The sequence below is a fragment of the Salvelinus alpinus genome, chromosome 15, assembly GCF_045679555.1.
Source record: "Salvelinus alpinus chromosome 15, SLU_Salpinus.1, whole genome shotgun sequence".
NCBI classification, from domain to species: Eukaryota; Metazoa; Chordata; class Actinopteri; order Salmoniformes; family Salmonidae; genus Salvelinus; species Salvelinus alpinus.
In genome coordinates this window covers 39,713,819-39,732,765 of record NC_092100.1, presented here as the reverse complement: position 1 = coordinate 39,732,765, position 18,947 = coordinate 39,713,819, and the positions used below count along the sequence as shown (strand labels likewise).

The window sequence follows — 18,947 nt, the reverse complement described above, 5'->3', positions numbered from 1 at the left end:
AGACCCAGCCACGACCCATCTTCAATGCTCTTACTGAGGGAAGGAGGTTGTTGGTCAAGATCTCGCGATACATGGCCCCATCCATCCTCCCCTCAATACGGTGCAGTCGTCCTGTCCCCTTTGCAGAAAAGCATCCCCAAAGAATGATGTTTCCACCTCCATGCTTCACGGTTGGGATGGTGTTCTTGGGGTTGTACTCATCCTTCTATTCCTCCAAACACGGCGAGTGGAGTTTAGAGCAAAAAGCTCTATTTTTGTCTCATCAGACCACATGACCTTCTCCCATTCCTCCTCTGGATCATCCAGATGGTCATTGGCAAACTTCAGACGGGCCTGGACATGCGCTGGCTTGAGCAGGGGGACCTTGCGTGCGCTGCAGGATTTTAATCCATGACGGCGTAGTGTGTTACTAATGGTTTTCTTTGAGACTGTGGTCCCAGCTCTCTTCAGGTCATTGACCAGGTCCTGCCGTGTAGTTCTGGGCTGATCCCTCACATTCCTCATGATCATTGATGCCCCACGAGGTGAGATCTTGCATGGAGCCCCAGACCGAGGTTGATTGACCGTCATCTTGAACTTCTTCCATTTTCTAATAATTGTGCCAACAGTTGTTGCCTTCTCACCAAGCTGCTTGCCTATTGTCCTGTAGCCCATCCCAGCCTTGTACAGGTCTACAATTTATCCCTGATGTCCTTACACAGCTCTCTGGTCTTGGCCATTGTGGAGAGGTTGGAGTCTGTTTGATTGAGTGTGTGGACAGGTGTCTTTTATACAGGTAACGAGTTCAAACAGGTGCAGTTAATACAGGTAATGAGTGGAGAACAGGAGGGCTTCTTAAAGAAAAACTAACAGGTCTGTGAGAGCCGGAATTCTTACTGGTTGGTAGGTGATCAAATACTTATGTCATGCAATAAAATGCAAATTAATTACTTAAAAATCATACAATGTGATTTTCTGGACTTTTGTTTTAGATTCCGTCTCTCACAGTTGAAGTGTACCTATGATAAAAATGACAGACCTCTACATGCTTTGTAAGTAGGAAAACCTGCAAAATCGGCAGTGTATCAAATACTTGTTCTCCCCACTGTAGGTTGGGCAAAACTAAACATGGCGGTGTTCGCCTTAGCAATCTTATTAGGATAAAGACCTCCTCCATTCCTGCCATTATTGAAAGAGATCGTGATACCTCACATCTCAAAATAGGGTTACTTAATGTTAGATCCCTCACTTCAAAGGCAGTCATAGTCAATGAACTAATCACTGATCATAATCTTGATGTGATTGGCCTGACTGAAACATGGCTTAAGCCTGATGAATTTACTGTGTTAAATGAGGCCTCACCTCCTGGTTACATTAGTGACCATATCCCCCGTGCATCCCGCAAAGGCGGAGGTGTTGCTAACATTTACGATAGCAAATTTCAATTTACAAAAAAAAAAATGGCGCTTTCGTCTTTTGAGCTTCTAGTCATGAAATCTATGCAGCCTACTCAATCACTTTTTATAGCTACTGTTTACAGGCCTCCTGGGCCATATACAGCGTTCCTCTCTGAGTTTCCTGAATTCCTATCAGACCTTGTAGTCATAGCAGATCATATTCTAATTTTTGGTGATTTTAATATTCACATGGAGAAGTCCACAGACCCACTCCAAAAGTCTTTCGGAGCCATCATCGACTCAGTGGGTTTTGTCCAACATGTCTCTGGACCTACTCACTGCCACAGTCATACTCTGGACCTAGTTTTGTCCCATGGAATAAATGTTGTAGATCTTAATGTTTTTCCACATAATCCTGGACTATCGGACCACCATTTTATTACGTTTGCAATCGCAACAAATAATCTGCTCAGACCCCAACCAAGGAGCATCAAAAGTCGTGCTATAAATTCTCAGACAACACAAAAATTCCTTGATGCCCTTCCAGACTCCTTCTGCCTACCCAAGGACGTCAGAGGACAAAAATCAGTTAACCACTTAACTGAGGAACTCAATTTAACCTTGCGCAATACCCTAGATGCAGTTGCACCCCTAAAAACGAAAAACATTTGTCATAAGAAACTAGCTCCCTGGTATACAGAAAATACCCGAGCTTTGAAGCAAGCTTCCAGGAAATTGGAACGGAAATGGCGCCACACCAAACTGGAAGTCTTCCGACTAGCTTGGAAAGACAGTACCGTGCAGTACCGAAGAGCCCTCACTGCTGCTCGATCATCCTACTTTTCCAACTTAATCGAGGAAAATAAGAACAATCCAAAATTTATTTTTGATACTGTTGCGAAACTAACTAAAAAGCAGCATTCCCCAAGAGAGGATGGCTTTCACTTCAGCAGTAATAAATTCATGAACTTCTTTGAGGAAAAGATCATGACCATTAGAAAGCAAATTACGGACTCCTCTTTGAATCTGCGTATTCCTCCAGGGCTTAGCTGTCCTGGATCTGCACAGCTCTGCGAGGGCCTGGGATCGGGAGAGACACTTAAGTGTTTTAGTACTATATCTCTTGACACAATGATGAAAATAATCATGGCCTCTAAACCTTCAAGCTGCATACTGGATCCTATTCCTACTAAACTGCTGAAGGAGCTGCTTCCTGTGCTTGGCCCTCCTATGTTGAACATAATAAACAGCTCTCTATCCACCGGATGTGTACCAAACTCACTAAAAGTGGCAGTGATAAAGCCTCTCTTGAAAAAGCCAAACCTTGACCCGGAAAATATAAAAAACTATCGGCCTATATCGAATCTTCCATTCCTCTCAAAAATTTTAGAAAAAGCTGTTGCACAGCAACTCACTGCCTTCCTGAAGACAAACAATGTATACGAAATGCTTCAGTCTGGTTTTAGACCCCATCATAGCACTGAGACTGCACTTGTGAAGGTGGTAAATGACCTTTTAATGGCGTCAGACCGAGGCTCTGCATCTGTCCTCGTGCTACTAGACCTTAGTGCTGCCTTTGACACCATCGATCACCACATTCTTTTGGAGAGACTGGAAACCCAAATTGGTCTACACGGACAAGTTCTGGCCTGGTTTAGATCTTACCTGTCGGAAAGATATCAGTTTGTCTCTGTGAATGGTCTGTCCTCTGACAAATCAACTGTACATTTCGGTGTTCCTCAAGGTTCCGTTTTAGGACCACTATTGTTTTCACTATATATTTTACCTCTTGGGGATGTTATTCGAAAACATAATGTTAACTTTCACTGCTATGCGGATGACACACAGCTGTACATTTCAATGAAACATGGTGAAGCCCCAAAATTGCCCTCGCTAGAAGCCTGTGTTTCAGACATAAGGAAGTGGATGGCTGAAAACGTTCTACTTTTAAACTCGGACAAAACAGAGATGCTTGTTCTAGGTCCCAAGAAACAAAGAGATCTTCTGTTAAATCTGACAATTCATCTTGATGGTTGTAAAGTCGTCTCAAATAAAACTGTGAAGGACCTCGGCGTTACTCTTGACCCTGATCTCTCTTTTGACGAACATATCAAGACTGTTTCAAGGACAGCTTTTTTCCATCTACGTAACATTGCAAAAATCAGAAATTTTCTGTCCAAAAATGATGCAGAAAGATTAATCCATGCATTTGTTACTTCTAGGTTAGACTACTGCAATGCTCTACTTTCCGGCTACCCGGATAAAGCACTAAATAAACTTCAGTTAGTGCTAAATACGGCTGCTAGAATGCTGACTAGAACCAAGAAATTTGATCATATTACTCCAGTGCTAGCTTCCCTACACTGGCTTCCTGTTAAGGCAAGGGCTGATTTCAAGGTTTTACTGTTAACCTATAAAGCGTTACATGGGCTTGCTCCTACCTATCTTTCCGAGTTGGTCCTGCCGTACATACCAATACGTACGCTACGGTCACAAGACGCAGGCCTCCTAATTGTCCCTAGAATTTCTAAGCAAACAGCGGGAGGCAGGGCTTTCTCCTATAGATCTCCATTTTTATGGAACAGTCTGCCTACCCATGTGAGAGACGCAGACTCGGTCTCAACCTTTAAGTCTTTACTGAAGACTTATCTCTTCAGTAGGTCATATGATTGAGTGTAGTCTGGCCCAGGAGTGTGAAGGTGAACGGAAAGGCTCTGGAGCAACGAACCGCCCTTGCTGTCTCTGCCAGGCCGGTTCCCCTCTCTCCACTGGGATTCTCTGCCTCTAACCCTGTTACAGGGGCTGAGTCACTGGCTTGCTGGTGCTCTTTCATGCCGTCCCTAGGAGGGGTGCGTCACTTGAGTGGGTTGAGTTACTGACGTGATCTTCCTGTCTGGGTTGGCGCCCCCCTTGGTTTGTGCTGTGGTGGAGACCTTTGTGGGCTATACTCGGCCTTGTCTCAGGATTGTAAGTTGGTGGTTGAGGATATCCCTCTAGTGGTGCGGGGGCTGTTCTTTGGCAAAGTGGGTGGGGTTATATCCTTCCTGTTTGGCCCTGTCCGGGGGTTTCTTCGGATGGGGCCACAGTGTCTCCTGACCGCTCCTGTCTCAGCCTCCAGTATTTATGCTGCAGTAGTTTATGTGTCGGGGGGCTAGGGTCAGTTGGTTACCTGGAGTACTTCTCCTGTCTTATCCAGTGTCCTGTGTGAATTTAAGTATGCTCTCTCTAATTCTCTCGTTCTCTCTTTCTCTCTGAGAACCTGAGCCCTAGGACCATACGTCAGGACTACCGGGCATGATGACACCTTGCTGTCCCCAGTCCGCCTGGCCTTGCTGCTATTCCAGTTTCAACTGTTCTGCCTGCGGTTACGGAACCCCTACCTGTCCCAGACCTGCTGTTTTCAACTCTTAATGATCGGCTATGAAAAGCCAACTGAGATTTATTCCTGATTATTATTTGACCATGCTTGTCATTTATGAACATTTTGAAAATCTTGGCTCTCTCTAATTTTCTCCTTCTCTCTTTCTTTCTCTCGGAGGACCTGAGCCCTAGGACCATACGTCGGGACTACCGGCCGTGGTGACTCCTTGCTGTCCCCAGTCCGCCTGGCCTTGCTGCTATTCCAGTTTCAACTGTTCTGCCTGCGGTTATGGAACCCCTACCTGTCCCAGACCTGCTGTTTTCAACTCTTAATGATCGGCTATGAAAAGCCAACTGAGATTTATTCCTGATTATTATTTGACCATGCTTGTCATTTATGAACATTTTGAAAATCTTGGCTCTCTCTAATTTTCTCCTTCTCTCTTTCTTTCTCTCGGAGGACCTGGGCCCTAGGACCATGCGTCGGGACTGCCGCCCGTGGTGACTCCTTGCTGTCCCCAGTCCGCCTGGCCTTGCTGCTATTCCAGTTTCAGCTGTTCTGCCTGCGGTTATGGAACCGCCACCTGTCCCAGACCTGTTGTTTTTCAACTCTTGATGATCGGCTATGAAAAGCCAACTGAAAATTATTCATGATTATTATTTGACCATGCTTGTCACTTATGAACATTTTTGAACATCTTGGCATAGTTCTGTTATAATCTCCACCCGGCACAGCCAGAAGAGGACTGGCCACCCCTCATAGCCTGGTTCCTCTCTAGGTTTCTTCCTAGGTTTTGGCCTTTCTAGGGAGTTTTTCCTAGCCACCGTGCTTCTACACCTGCATTACTAGCTGTTTGGGGTTTTAGGCTGGGTTTCTGTACAGCACTTCGAGATATTAGCTGATGTACGAAGGGCTATATAAAATAAAATTGATTGATTGATTGATTGATTGACTCCGTACACAGGGGCAGGGTCCTTTAGGCCTGGTAAAAGATGTCCTCCATTTTGAAAATCTAGAGTTGCATATGACACCAAGACTTTGCCCTCGGCCATGGCTGATGCTAGTGAGACTGTGAGAGTTGAGTCAGAGTTCATACCAGAGGTGGGTCAAAAGGAAGCCGGTTGCTCCATGAGTCATATATATGTCTGAAAAGTTCCTGTGCCAGAATGTGACAACCAAATATGTATACAGCATAATAACTAACTAGCTGTATTGGCGGCAGGTAGCCTATAGCCATTAAGTGTTGGGCCAGTAACCGAAAAGGTCGCTGGTTCGAATCCCCGAGCCGACTAGGGAAAAATCTGTCTGTGTCCTTGAGCAAGGCACTTAACCCTAATTGCTCATGTAGTCACTCTGGATAAGAGAGTCTGCTCAATGACTAAAATGTATTTGGAAGGTTAAGTCAGACCTTTGTTTCTTCGCAAAGCTTCTGGCAAAATCCAAGCCGCTATATATGCTGTTCTGATACTTGTTATCAATCCTTTTTAGCACAAGAGAGCCCATGTTCAACACTTTTCTCCTCGGTGATGGATAAATTATTCTCTGACAATGACAATAATATTGATTTCGTGAGATAACGACTGCTTTTTGCATATTTAGAGTTGCATGATGCTAAGATTATTGCAGCCTTGGACAAAAATGTAAGTTCATTATCTGCAGGCGATGTCCTCGTCTTGAAAGATAATGTAATTTTTTTTTTTTTTTAATGTTATGCTCTTATTGCAATTTAAAAGAGTAACGATAACATTCAAATTGCAGTATTTACCAGCCATTTTGAATTAAGCTTCAATGGATCTGTATCTCCTTCATAAGCCACAACCGTTAGACTTTATCAAGAAAGTATCTTTTAATACGCATGTGTCATCTTAAGTTGATCCAATAATGTAATATCTAAAGATAATGAAGTATGTATTTAGAATGAGATTAAAACACAGTATTATTATCCCATTAAAGCATGAATCCACAAGTTGACAAACTGATATTTGAGGATGAGATGGCCAATTCTACAAAATGCTGTGGGGTTTCAAAATTCTCCAGGTCTCATGAAGAGTTCTACAGCATATTCGTGTTTGTTTACATGTTTTTATGAATATCACTACCAACAATATAATTTACACATTTTGGATTACATCCCTACTGTAAAAAAGAGGAGAATATCTTCTTTCTATTTCTTAACTCATAATATTGATCATATTACACTCACTTGGAGTATCGGACATAGGCTTTGATAAAGCATCAGCGAATAGGCTACCATTGCTACAAGTGCCGCTGGCTGCTGGTAAGCTTTCTTGACTTGGCTATACATTTTTGCCAACACATGGCTAACCTTTGTTTAAACAGCTGCTCTTAGAAAAAAAATGTGTTTGGAGTTACCTTTCTAATAGGCTATGTTAGAGTTTACACTTCCTCTTCCAATTATAATGTGGGGAAGTCAAAATAATGAAAAACGACCAAAATCTATAAATGTTGATTTCTTATCTTTGCTATTATCATTCACCTGATAAGACAAAATAGGTGATTTTGTATTATTTTTGTTAATGTATGATGGGAGGAGGTCCCTGGGCAAGAAAACGTTGAAGACCCCTGCTGTATTGGATAGACATACAATTGAGGTAAAAACAGATTTTAAACTGAGCACAGTGTTTCCTAATCACCGTGGCAATAAGCCTTATTGACCTTCTTGTGTAGCCGAGGAAGCATATTTTGGGCCTCTTGTTGTGCTAGCAGTTGGGATAAATGGTGATCCTTTATGGAACAGGTCTTGATAGGATACATCATAGTTACTTCGTCATTTATAATTATTGCTTAACCTCCCCTACAATACAAATAAGTGACGACCATTTCTTTAATTCGAACGGCAATAATGCTGTTGTGCCTTCTGTGAGAGGGTTGTGAGCTTTCATTAGGTATAACAATGCAGCGGAGGCTGCGGAGGGGTGGACGGCTCATAATAATGTCTGGAACAGCCCATGTGTTTAATGTATTTGATACTATTCCACCTATTCCTGCTCCAGCCATTACCACGAGCTCTTTCTCCCCAATTAAGGTGTCGCCAACCGCTTATGCTGTAGCTAAAGTAGGTCAATGCAATTGGACAAGTTCAAGTTTGTTTTAGTCATGTACTGTACACATGATATACTTGGATTACATGCTGACCACACCGCTCGCGTCGCAAAATAAATGTATACATACATGTTATTCAATCATTGCACCCACACAGTTTGCGCGCTTCAACAAGTTTCTGCGTAGCCAGGCGCTAAAATAGAACTTGGTTCTATTTGTGATCCTTGATGCGCTGCAAGTCCCGTCTCTCCCATCTCCACGTTGGTTTTTAGGAGCATATACCCACGTGGGTGATTGAAAGATGAGCTGAGGTCCACACTCCAGTCCAGTTGGTAGTGGTAATGCACCTTAGAAGTTGGTTTCCAACCGCCATACAAAGTCCAAAGAAGAAGAAGCCTGAAGGTGGAGAGATTACCAGAAACAAACTTTTACCCTTTTATCTGTGGATTAATGGTGCATTTCAGGTAAAATAACAACCCAATGTTTATATCCCAGGACAAATTAGCTAGCAACAGCAAGCTGGCTAGCCATAAATGTTTAATGCTTTTCGACCTGTCCCCAAATTAATTTAGTTGGTTCAGAGTTCGTTTTGATATTTGTTACACAGTGCAACGAAATGCTTACTTGCAGATTTGCCTCTCGACAATGCAACAACAATAGAAAAGTAATTAAGTGAATAATAAAATGCTAAGAAATTCAAGCTCAATGAATAAAAATAGGACACAACATTTAGCACTTTTTTCTTACAAAAAGGCAATCAAATGAATTGAAGTAAGATATTTACACGTGCCGAGGAATTGCGCAATAATAATAATACAGTCATATAAATAGGAGTCTAGTAGAAGCCGTCATGGAGTGTGTGTGAGTGACTGCCTGTGTGTTAAGGTGCAGGGAGTTAGTGCTTTAGACTGTTGTTGTGCAGGCGTTCAGTCCTAGTGTAAGAGTTCAGTAGTCTGATGGCTTGTGGGTAAAAACTGTCTTTGAGCCTGGTGGTCCGGGACCGATGCTCCGGTACCGAGCGGAGTCCTTGATGATGTTGAAGGCCTTCCTCAAGCACTGCTTGGAACAGATGTTCTGTATGGTGGGGAGCACAGCTCCAATGATGTACTGGGCCATCTTCACAACCTGCTGATGGGCCTTGCGGTCATGAATGGAGCAGTTTCCATACCAGGTGGAGATGCAGCTGGTCAGGACGCTGTCAATGGTGCTGCGGTAAAAAATGAGAAAGTAGAGGCGCTGTTGCGCCTTCTTGACCAGGATGGTGGTGTTTTCGGTTCATGTGAGGTTCTCTGTTGACTCTTTCCACTGCAGTCCAGTTGATGTAGATCGGGGGGGGGGGGGATGCTTCCTGAAGTTGACAACCAACTCCTTCGTTTTGCTGATGTTGAAGGAGAGGATGTTGTCTTGGCACCACACTGCCAGTTCTCTGACCTCCTTCCCGTCGTTGTCAGTGATCAGACATACAACCATGCTGTCGTCAGTAGAGGGAGAACCCCCCTATCCACATTAACAGGACAGAAGTGGAGAAGGTGGAACGTTTTAAGTTCCTGAGCGTACACATCACGGACAAACTGAAATGGTCCACCCACGCAGATAGTGTGGTGAAGAAATGTGGCTTGTCACCTAAAACCCTCACAAACTTTTACAGATGCACAATTAAGATCATCCTGTCGGGCTGCATCACCGCCTGGTACAGCAACTGTACCGCCCACAACCGCAAGGCTCTCCAGAGGGTGGTGCGGTCTGCACAACGCATCACCGGGGGCAAACTACCTGCCCTCCAGGACACCTACAGCACTCGATGTCACAGGAAGGACAAAAAGGTCATCAAGGACAACAACCACCCGAGCCATTGCCTGTTCATCCCGCTACCATCCAAAGGCATGAAGGTGCATCAAAGCTGGAACCGAGAGACTGAAAAACAGCTTCTATCTCAAGGCCATCAGACTATTAAAAAGCCATCACTAACACAAAGAGGCTGCTGCCTACATACAGACTTGAAATCATTGGCCACTTTAATAAATGGATCACTAGTCACTTTAATAATGCCACTTTAATAATGGTTGCATTACTCATCTCATATGTATATACTGTATTTTATACCATCTATTGCATCTTGTCTTTTCGGACATCTTCAACATGTCCCTGTCCCAGGCTTTGTGTGAATATTCACTCTCTTGAGAGTTCTCACATCAGCCTCGGAGAGCAGAAGCACCTGGTCGTCCAGAGCCCTCCTGGATGGGTCAGTGTTGGTGGCCTCAAAGCAAGCATGGACTGTGTTGAGCATGTCTGGGAGGGAGGACTCATGAGCATCACACAGCTGGATTTACCTTTGTAGTCCGTAATAGCCTGTAGTCCTTACCACATGTGTCGTGTGTCTGAGTTGTAATATTGTGATTCCAGTTTGAGTTTATATTGTCTTTTTGCGTCCTTATGGGTTTTCCAGAGCTCGCACCTGCTCGCCTAGTACACATCGTGCAACAACCGTGTCATCACAGATTTCTCTGTTCATACAGGGTTTTTGGTTGGGGTCTGGATTTTTTTAGTCGGTACAACCATTTTTTTTCATGAAACTCGTGATTGATGTGTATTCCAAAATGGCGGCAGGGGATGGCTCTGTATGAGTTCCAGATGTTGTGTTAACATGGTCCAGCGTGTTCCGTTCTGTCGTAGGACAAGAGACATGTTGATATTTTGGTGATATTTTTGGAGAAGGGCATAATGGAGCAAATTAGAGACAAAGCACATTCAACTTGTTTTTCTTCCTCTTAAGGGTATTATTGACATTTATTTCTTACCCAGGTGCCATAAAATTCATATTTTCTCATGACCACTTATTGTCTGCACATCTTATTTCATTGTATGACATTAGCTATGATTTTTGCTGAAATTTAGAAAGTTTGCATAGAAAATAGATGCAACAAGTGCCTGCTAGGGTCCATTTCCATTTACCTTACGTGTCGAAAACAGCTGGACATAATAACGTCACACCAAAAAAATAAAAAATGAAACAGTGTTGAATAAAAATGTGGTGGTTGAAGTTTTTACATGATCCATTTAGTCAAATGGGTAATGCCCTCCCACCTAGCCTTTTGTTTCATGTCTCAGGTAGCCTGCGAAAGCCAGCATGGCTAGAATGAAATAATTTACTAATATTTGCCATATTCTAATCATTCTCATCTGCCAACGTATCGCCATGGTCCGTGCCTTGGTGAAACTTGCACTCCTGTAGATCTGAAATAATTAGATGGGGAAACTTGCCAGCCAACCAGCAAAGCAAGGTGAAGCAATTCAGGCAATTTTGAAAGTCAGGACAATCCTTGTCATGCAAATAAACATTATTTTTATAGTTTAAAAATAAATATTTTGCAAGAGATAGGCATTTATAATTAATTGTGGAATGCCGCTTTATAGTTACGTGGTGACATCACATGCCCAGCGTACCTTCAAAATTATTAGGCAATCATAATTTATTTTAAAAACACATTCCATCGTCATTTGTCGCAATAAAGAAAGTTCGACAGAAGAAAAATTCACCCCCGTCGATCTTTAAAAAATGTTGTCGATCTTTTTAACATTTCTCCTATATCTGCCGTTTCCATTACACATGTCGCGACATTGCTTTTGTTGAATAAACCTGGGTTAATGGAAACCTGCCTAGTATTTTGGCACCCGTGGCGAACCGTGACTATTGGACTTAGGCTGTGGGGGAAGAAATCTTGCTTTAACTGCAAAAAAGCAACCCATTTATAATAAGCCTGTAGGCCCCCATTCATAACAGAATACAACCATTAAGCATTTAGAAATCAAAGTTCAACTAATACTTCCCATTGCAAACATATTTTATCACATTCAGCACACAAAGTAACTGGTGATCTAAAGTTGAAATGCAACAATGTTTCACACACATTTTCAAACAGATAGCAAGCTGCAAAACACAGTGCCACTCACCAAATGGTGATCATTTGAAACTTAACTTCTTGTTGAACGTTAATCTTGACAAAACATTTCACGACGGGCCTAATGGAAACAGCAAATTTGTCGGCAAAACAAAATACGCTAGACAAGGTGGGATCTTTTTGTGTCTAACATTAATTATGCGAGAAATGGCAGTGGAAACGCCTTTCTGCACAAATATTTATATAATAAGCATCATATCGAGTAAATTTGAAGTCACACGATGATATGTTTTCTGGTCCTCCCACTACGACTTTTGGAAAAGATGCTGTTTATTGGCTACCAATAGGGGTGCGTGGTTAAAATCAATGGGGAAGCCAAGCCAGGGGGAAAAAGCCATATTACAACCTATGTGTTGTAATAATTGTGTTGTTTGCTCTAGAACCCGTTAGTTCATATACCACCGTGATATATAACGCAGAGAAAGTAAGAAGAAAAACAGTCACACTGTGTGCAGAATAAATTCAACCACACGTTTGTTTCCTCACAAAACCATCTGTCCGGGTGAAGTCCATAAAGCATATTACATGTAACAAACAGTTTCAGAAAATGTCAGACTACTAAACAGCTTGATGTAGAACCACGGAGAGTTACAGTGGAGCTGCCTCCACTAATGTCCTTCCAGCGCCATGTCAACATTTGAACATCATCGAATCACCTATGCTTAGTCTAATAGTGAGAACTTAAAGATACCAAAAACGATTTAGTCCAATCGCTAAATATCATGCTGCTTTCCATATGACTGATCTCTCTCTCTCTCTCTCTCTCTCTCTCTCTCTCTCTCTCTCTCTCTCTCTCTCTCTCTCTCTCTCTCTCTCTCTCTCTCTCTCTCTCTCTCTCTCTCTCTCTCTCTCTCTCTCTCTCTCTCTCTCTCTCTCTCTCTGTGTGTAGAAAAAACATGTTGACTCACCCTTCTTTGTGGAGGAATGCCAATTACCATCCTCCTCTCTTTCCTGTTGCCAAAACGATCTATGAGTCTGTCATCCAGTAGCCTACACGCTTTAAGGTTTCGTTTCCCTAGAATAGGCTACCTAACTAAAATGCTTGCTTACTAGCCTAACTTACCTTTGTATTTATTAACGATCCCCATTAGATGATTCCAAGGCAGCAGCAACTCTTCCTGGGGTCCAGCAACATTAAGGCAGTTATATACAATTTAAAATATTACATGACATTACATTTCATAACACTTTTCACAACACATTGTGTTCCGTCAGGCCACACTACTCTACTACCACATATCTACAATGCAAAATCCATGTGTACGTGTATGTAAAGTGCGTGTCTTATCATGTGTATGTGTGTCTGTGCCTGTGTGTCTCTTCACAGTCGCCGCTGTTCCATAAGGTGTATTTTTATCTGTTTTTTACATCTGATTCTACCGCTTGCATCAGTTAACTGATGTGGAATGGAGTTCCATGTAGCCATGGCTCTATGTAGTGCTGTGCGCCTTCCATAGTCTGTTCTGGACTTGGGGATTGTGAAGAGACCTTTGGTGGTATGTCTTGTGGGGTATGCATGGGTGTCCGAGCTGTGTGCTAGTAGTTTAACCCTTGTGTTGTCTTCAGGGTCAAAAATGACCCGCCACTATGTTTAACAGCAGAGAAAACCCCCTAAATTATATTTTTTCAACTTGAAATTTGATTACTTTTCCTACTTTCCCCAACATTAGAAAAAGTGAAACATCGCCTTTGTTCATATTTCCATGAAAGCTGTACACCACCAGGGTACAAAGATTGTCTTAGGGTCATTTTTGACCCAGCAGTTATAAAATCATTTACACACCACAAAAACTACAAAGACACACACACACGCACACATGCACACACACACACACACACACACACACACATGCACACACACACACACACACACACACACGCACACATGCACACACAAAAACATTTGAGATGATGTGTGCTACTGATTGAACTCAGCCAGCAGCTCCTGAAGAGGAAGATCACCATAGTTGGCACAGATAGAAAGAACAAGCCTGAGCTCCCCCCTGCACTCCTCGCAACAAGGGGGAGAGAGGCCTTCTCATCAAAGTTTGCCTTCACCATCACTCTAGTTTCTTACCTCCCAATGAGGTAATTACTGAAGCTGGAGACTCATATCTCCCTCACTAACTTTAAGCATCAGCTATCAGAGCAGCTTACAGATCATTGCACCTGTACATAGCCCATCTGTAAATAGCCCATGCAACTACCTCATCCCCATACTGTTATTTATGTTTTTTTCTCCTTTGCAGCCCAGTATCTCTAATTGCACATTCATCTTCTGCACATCTATCACTCCAGTGCTTAATTGCTAAATTGTAATTATTTCGCCACTATGGCCTATTTATTGCCTTACCTCCCTTATCTTACCTAATTTGCACACACTGTATATATACTTTTTTTCCTATTGTGTTATTGACTGTATGTTTGTTTATTCCATGTGTAACTCTGTGTTTTTGTTTGTGTCGCACTGCTTTGCTTTATCTTGGCCAGGTCGCAGTTGTAAATGAGAACTTGTTCTCAACTAGCCTACCTGGTTCAATAATGGTGAAATAAAATAAAATAAAAAATGTAAAAGCCTGTGGCATGTCATTAGTAAAGATTGAGAAAAGTAAGGGGTCTAGACAGCTGCCCTGGGGAATTCTTGATTCTACTTGGATTATGTTGGAGAGGCTTCCATTAAATAACACCCTCTGTGTTCTGTTACAGGTAACTCTTATCCACAATATAGCAGGGGGTGTAAAGCCATAACACATACAGTGGGGCAAAAAAGTATTTAGTCAGTCACCAATTGTGCATGTTCTCCCACTTAAAAAGATGAGAGAGGCCTGTAAATTTCATCATAGGTACACTTCAACTATGACAGACAAAATGAGGAAAAAAAATCCAGAAAATCACATTGTAGGATTTTTAATGAATTTATTTGCAAATTATATATTTTGATTTGTTTAACACTTTTTTGGTTACTACATGATTCATGATTGTGTTTTTTCATAGTTTTGATGTCTTCACTATTATTCTACAATGTAGAAAATAGTAAAAATAAAGAAAAATCCTTGAATGAGTATGTGTGTCCAAACATTTTACCGGTAGTGTATATTTGGCAAAATCATCAGCAGAGTTGAAAATGCATTGGAATCCCATTTAACTTAAATTTTTTATTCGGTACATGGGGATTTAACTGCAAAACTGTTATTTTTATGTGCACAACATCACACACAGCTTTTTGTCCACAACAAGTCACTTTGATGGAAACAACATCTATGGTGGGAAAATGTTTTCATGCAGATTTTAGAATATTCGCATGAAAATCTGTCGCCAATTGGATGGAAACCTAGCTAGTGTTAACCATTCACTTTCCAACACAACTGAAGAGATTAAATCAGAATATCATTTAAATTCTAGAAAAGATGAAATAGAAATGAAAATGTTTATTTAAAACATAATAAATTATTTTATAAATCCTTAGGCCTTCTCTGAAGGCATAGAAGGCCCTTACTGTTCGACACTGATAAAGAGTTGTTAAAGTGCTATTAATGAGAAATTTGGCCCAAAAAAATCTCATTCTGTCCTGACCCAGGTTTATTCAACAAAATCAATGTCGCAAAAAAAGCATTGTGACATGTGTATGTAAATGGCAGCTATAGAGACATGTTCTAAAGATAAAAAAAAAAAAATCTGTTCGAATGGGGATTTTTCTTTGTCAAACTTTATTTATTATAACAAATGATGATGATAGAAGCTGTGTTTTTTGAATAAATGATGATTGTTGAATAATTTTGAAGGTACACAGGGCGTGTGATGTCATCACGTAAACAAACTACAGTATAAAGCACCCCCTGTAACGGCGTTCTAGATCTTCCTCCTCCTCAGACGAGGAGAGGAGAGAAGGATCGGAGGACCAATACGCAGCGAGGTATGATGACATAATGTAATTTATTGAAAGACGAACACGAACACGAAAACACTTGGAAAATTACAAAATAAGAAAACGACGTAGACGAAACCTGAACATGGAACTTACATAACTACACGCAGAACTCACGGACAGGAACAGACTACATCAAACGAATGAAACAGCCAAAACAGTCCCGTGTGGTGCACATACACAGACACGAAAGACACAGGAGACAATCACCCACAAACAAACAGTGTGAACAGCCAACCTATATATGGTTCTCAATCAGAGGAAAACGTCAAACACCTGTCTCTGATTGAGAACCATACAAGGCTGATTACAAGACCTAAACATAGAAACACAAAACATAGAAATGCCCACCCACACTCACGCCCTGACCGACTAACACATACAAAACAACAGAAAATAGGTCAGGAACGTGACACCCCCAAAGATTCTTTAGAAATTCTGTGGCTCAACTCCACATTTCATTCTAAATGCCCACTGCTAAGTCAATTTTTTCAACTATAAAAATGATGTTTATTTGCAGGACAAGGATTGTCTTGACTTTCAAGAATGCCTGAATTGTTTTACTGGTTGGCTGGATGTTTCACCATCCAATTATTTCAGATCTACAGGAGTGCACCATGTGCACGGGCTGTGGCGAAACATTGGAACATGAAAACGTTACATCTGCTCCTGCCACTCACTCTACTTCTCATCCTAAACCTCCCTAAACCTGCCACCACTCCCCCAGTGCTCTCTCCCTCTCTCTCTGTGTGTATGTGATTGTGTGAGTGGAGACAGGTGTGCTGGAAGCAGAGCGGATTCCCACCAGCTGCAACCTGTTCCATAATCATGAATCCTACAAATACTCAGCCCTGCCACTTCCACACTGCCAGATCGTAGCCTCTACTCAGTCAGTCTGCATTTCTAGCTGTTTGTTCCTGCATAGATTTTGTTATCCTGTTGTACCTGTTTTCTCCAGCCTCACACTGCTTTTTCTCTCTCCGCTACAGTCCCGTCTGCTCTGACACTGGTACCTGTCTCCAGTCCCTCGTCTCCTCAGTCCTGCTTCTCTGCCCTGGATCCCCACTCTACTGCTTCATTTGATTCCGCTCCAGACCTGCTTACCCGGTTCCTAATCTCTTTGCCCCCAGCCTCAGCCCGGATTCCCTACTACCCAGCCGAGACTCCCCTGGACCGCACCCCACCTCCCACTTTTCAATAAATACATTGGTTACATATCCTTGTTTCCTCATCTGTTTCAGAGAATTTGTAGAATATGGCAAATATATTAGTAATTTCTTGCATTCTCTCCATGCTGGCTTTTGCGGGCCACCTGAGACATGAAACATATAGATGGGAGGGCATATAGTCGTCGCCAATTTATTAATGCGCAATTTGCCTAAATGGATAATGGAAACAATTCAACCACTTCATTTTTATTTGACACTAGGTTTTTGCGCAATTTCTTTTTCTCCCAGTGGGACGTCATTATGTCCAGCTGTTTTCATCAACCCAAGGCAGTTAAATGGAAACGCACCGTAGCAGACAGTTGTTGCATCTATTTTCTACTTCAGTGACGTGAGGTCGGTGGCTGGGTAGGCACTGGCTATTATCAAAGGCAGATTTACTCACAAATAAACCTTGATCAAGCCCAAGTTCACCATACAACCAGAGTGACATAGGCTATTAACAGAAATGTACAAATATTTCCACCAAATATAAATAACAATGTAGCCAAGATACACAAGTGATAGCCTCCGATTGCGGCATATTTCATATCATCTGACAAAATGACACACTACTCAACTCAGCCATAGGCCGATGTAGCATCCACAGTTACAACTGAGAGGTGGCACTAAAATACCAACATATGTACACATTTCATCAGAATAATTTGCAATGGAACCTCCATAACCTTTCACAATGGATTTACAATTCTTCCAATGCACTGCACACGGCGCGCACAAATATTCACACAATAATATTATTATGTGAAATATTAGTACACACACTTATATAATAAATAAGGTTCTAATGAAATTTCCATGACCGAAAAATGCAATTCAAATCGGCCTCCCGGGTGGCGCAGTGGTCTAGGGCACTGCATCGCAGCGCTAGCTGTGCCACCAGAGACTCTGGGTTCGTGCCCAGGCTCTGTCGCAGCCGGCCGCGACCGGGGGGTCCGTGGGGCGACGCACAATTGGCCTAGCGTCGTCCGGGTTAGGGAGGGTTTGGCCGGTAGGGATATCCTTGTCTCATCGCGCACCAGCGACTCCTGTGGCGGGCCGGGCGCAGTGCACGCTAACCAAGGGAGCCAGGTGCACGGTGTTTTCTCCGACACATTGGTGCGGCTGGCTTCCGGGTTGGATGCGTGCTGTGTTAAGAAGCAGTGCGGCTTGGTTGGGTTGTGTTTCGGAGGATGCATGGCTTTCGACCTTCGTCTCTCCCGAGCCCGTACGGGAGTTGTAGCGATGAGACAAGATAGTAACTACTAACAATTGGATACCACGAAATTGGGGAGAAGGGGGGTAAAATTCAACAACAAAAAAAATTAAAAATTGCAATTCATATCATCAAAAAAGTGTCTTATCAAAACAAAATTCTAGCTTGATAAATCAAATGCATTCAAAGGGATGTTAACCCGCAAATAGCAGAGGAAAATGCATTTAGGCCTACCTTTACTTGTATTACATTAAGTCCATTCTTCTGTCCTTAAGGGTAAACCTCTCAGTGTCAGCATTCTTGAAGTCACAGCAGAACCCTACGTCAATTATTTTATTCTGCATGCACACAGCAGGCCCACCGTCTTGTGGAAGACGCATCCCCGAGATCTCTTTCGGTTCCATTTTCATAGTGACACAAAAAGTCACACACACACACACAAACAGTAGCTAGTAGCACAGTTCTCCCATGCTGCACACATGTAGGCAGCTCCATCCATTAGGGCATCCAGGCAGTCAGAGAGCAGAATCCTCCCACGCCACTGCAACCCCATGCAACCACGCACTTAGAGTTGTTGTAGTGTATTTAGTCGCATCTATCTTGTAGAAGCCAAGGCTCGGGCCGTATTGAGTGGCGGGAGAAGCCCCATTCCCACTACGTTCACACAGCCAAAGTAAATGAGTGTAAAAGTCTGGGTAAAAAGTATTAATCGGTAATGACGTTTCAGACAAGTGGACAGTCCAGTACTCACTGTTAGCCTGCCTGACAGCTACTGTAGCAGTATGGGAGATGGTGGCTATCTTGCCTGTCATGAATAAAGTAATGTCTTGTAGAGCTCCTGT

The 18,947-nt window shown here is 42.5% G+C and overlaps 1 protein-coding gene across 2 annotated transcripts in view; it reads left to right on the top strand.

The window, feature by feature from the left end:
• The window catches only part of LOC139540067 (mitochondrial inner membrane protease subunit 2-like), a 176,636-nt gene extending 159,735 nt beyond the window's left edge, over positions 1-16,901 (top strand). For both annotated transcript variants that reach the window (XM_071343614.1, XM_071343615.1), the window contains one exon: positions 16,674-16,901. In XM_071343614.1, coding sequence (XP_071199715.1) covers positions 16,674-16,688 — 15 coding nt within the window. In that variant the 3' untranslated portion in view covers positions 16,689-16,901. The remainder of the gene's footprint in view (positions 1-16,673) is intronic.
• The last annotated feature ends 2,046 nt before the right edge of the window (positions 16,902-18,947 follow it).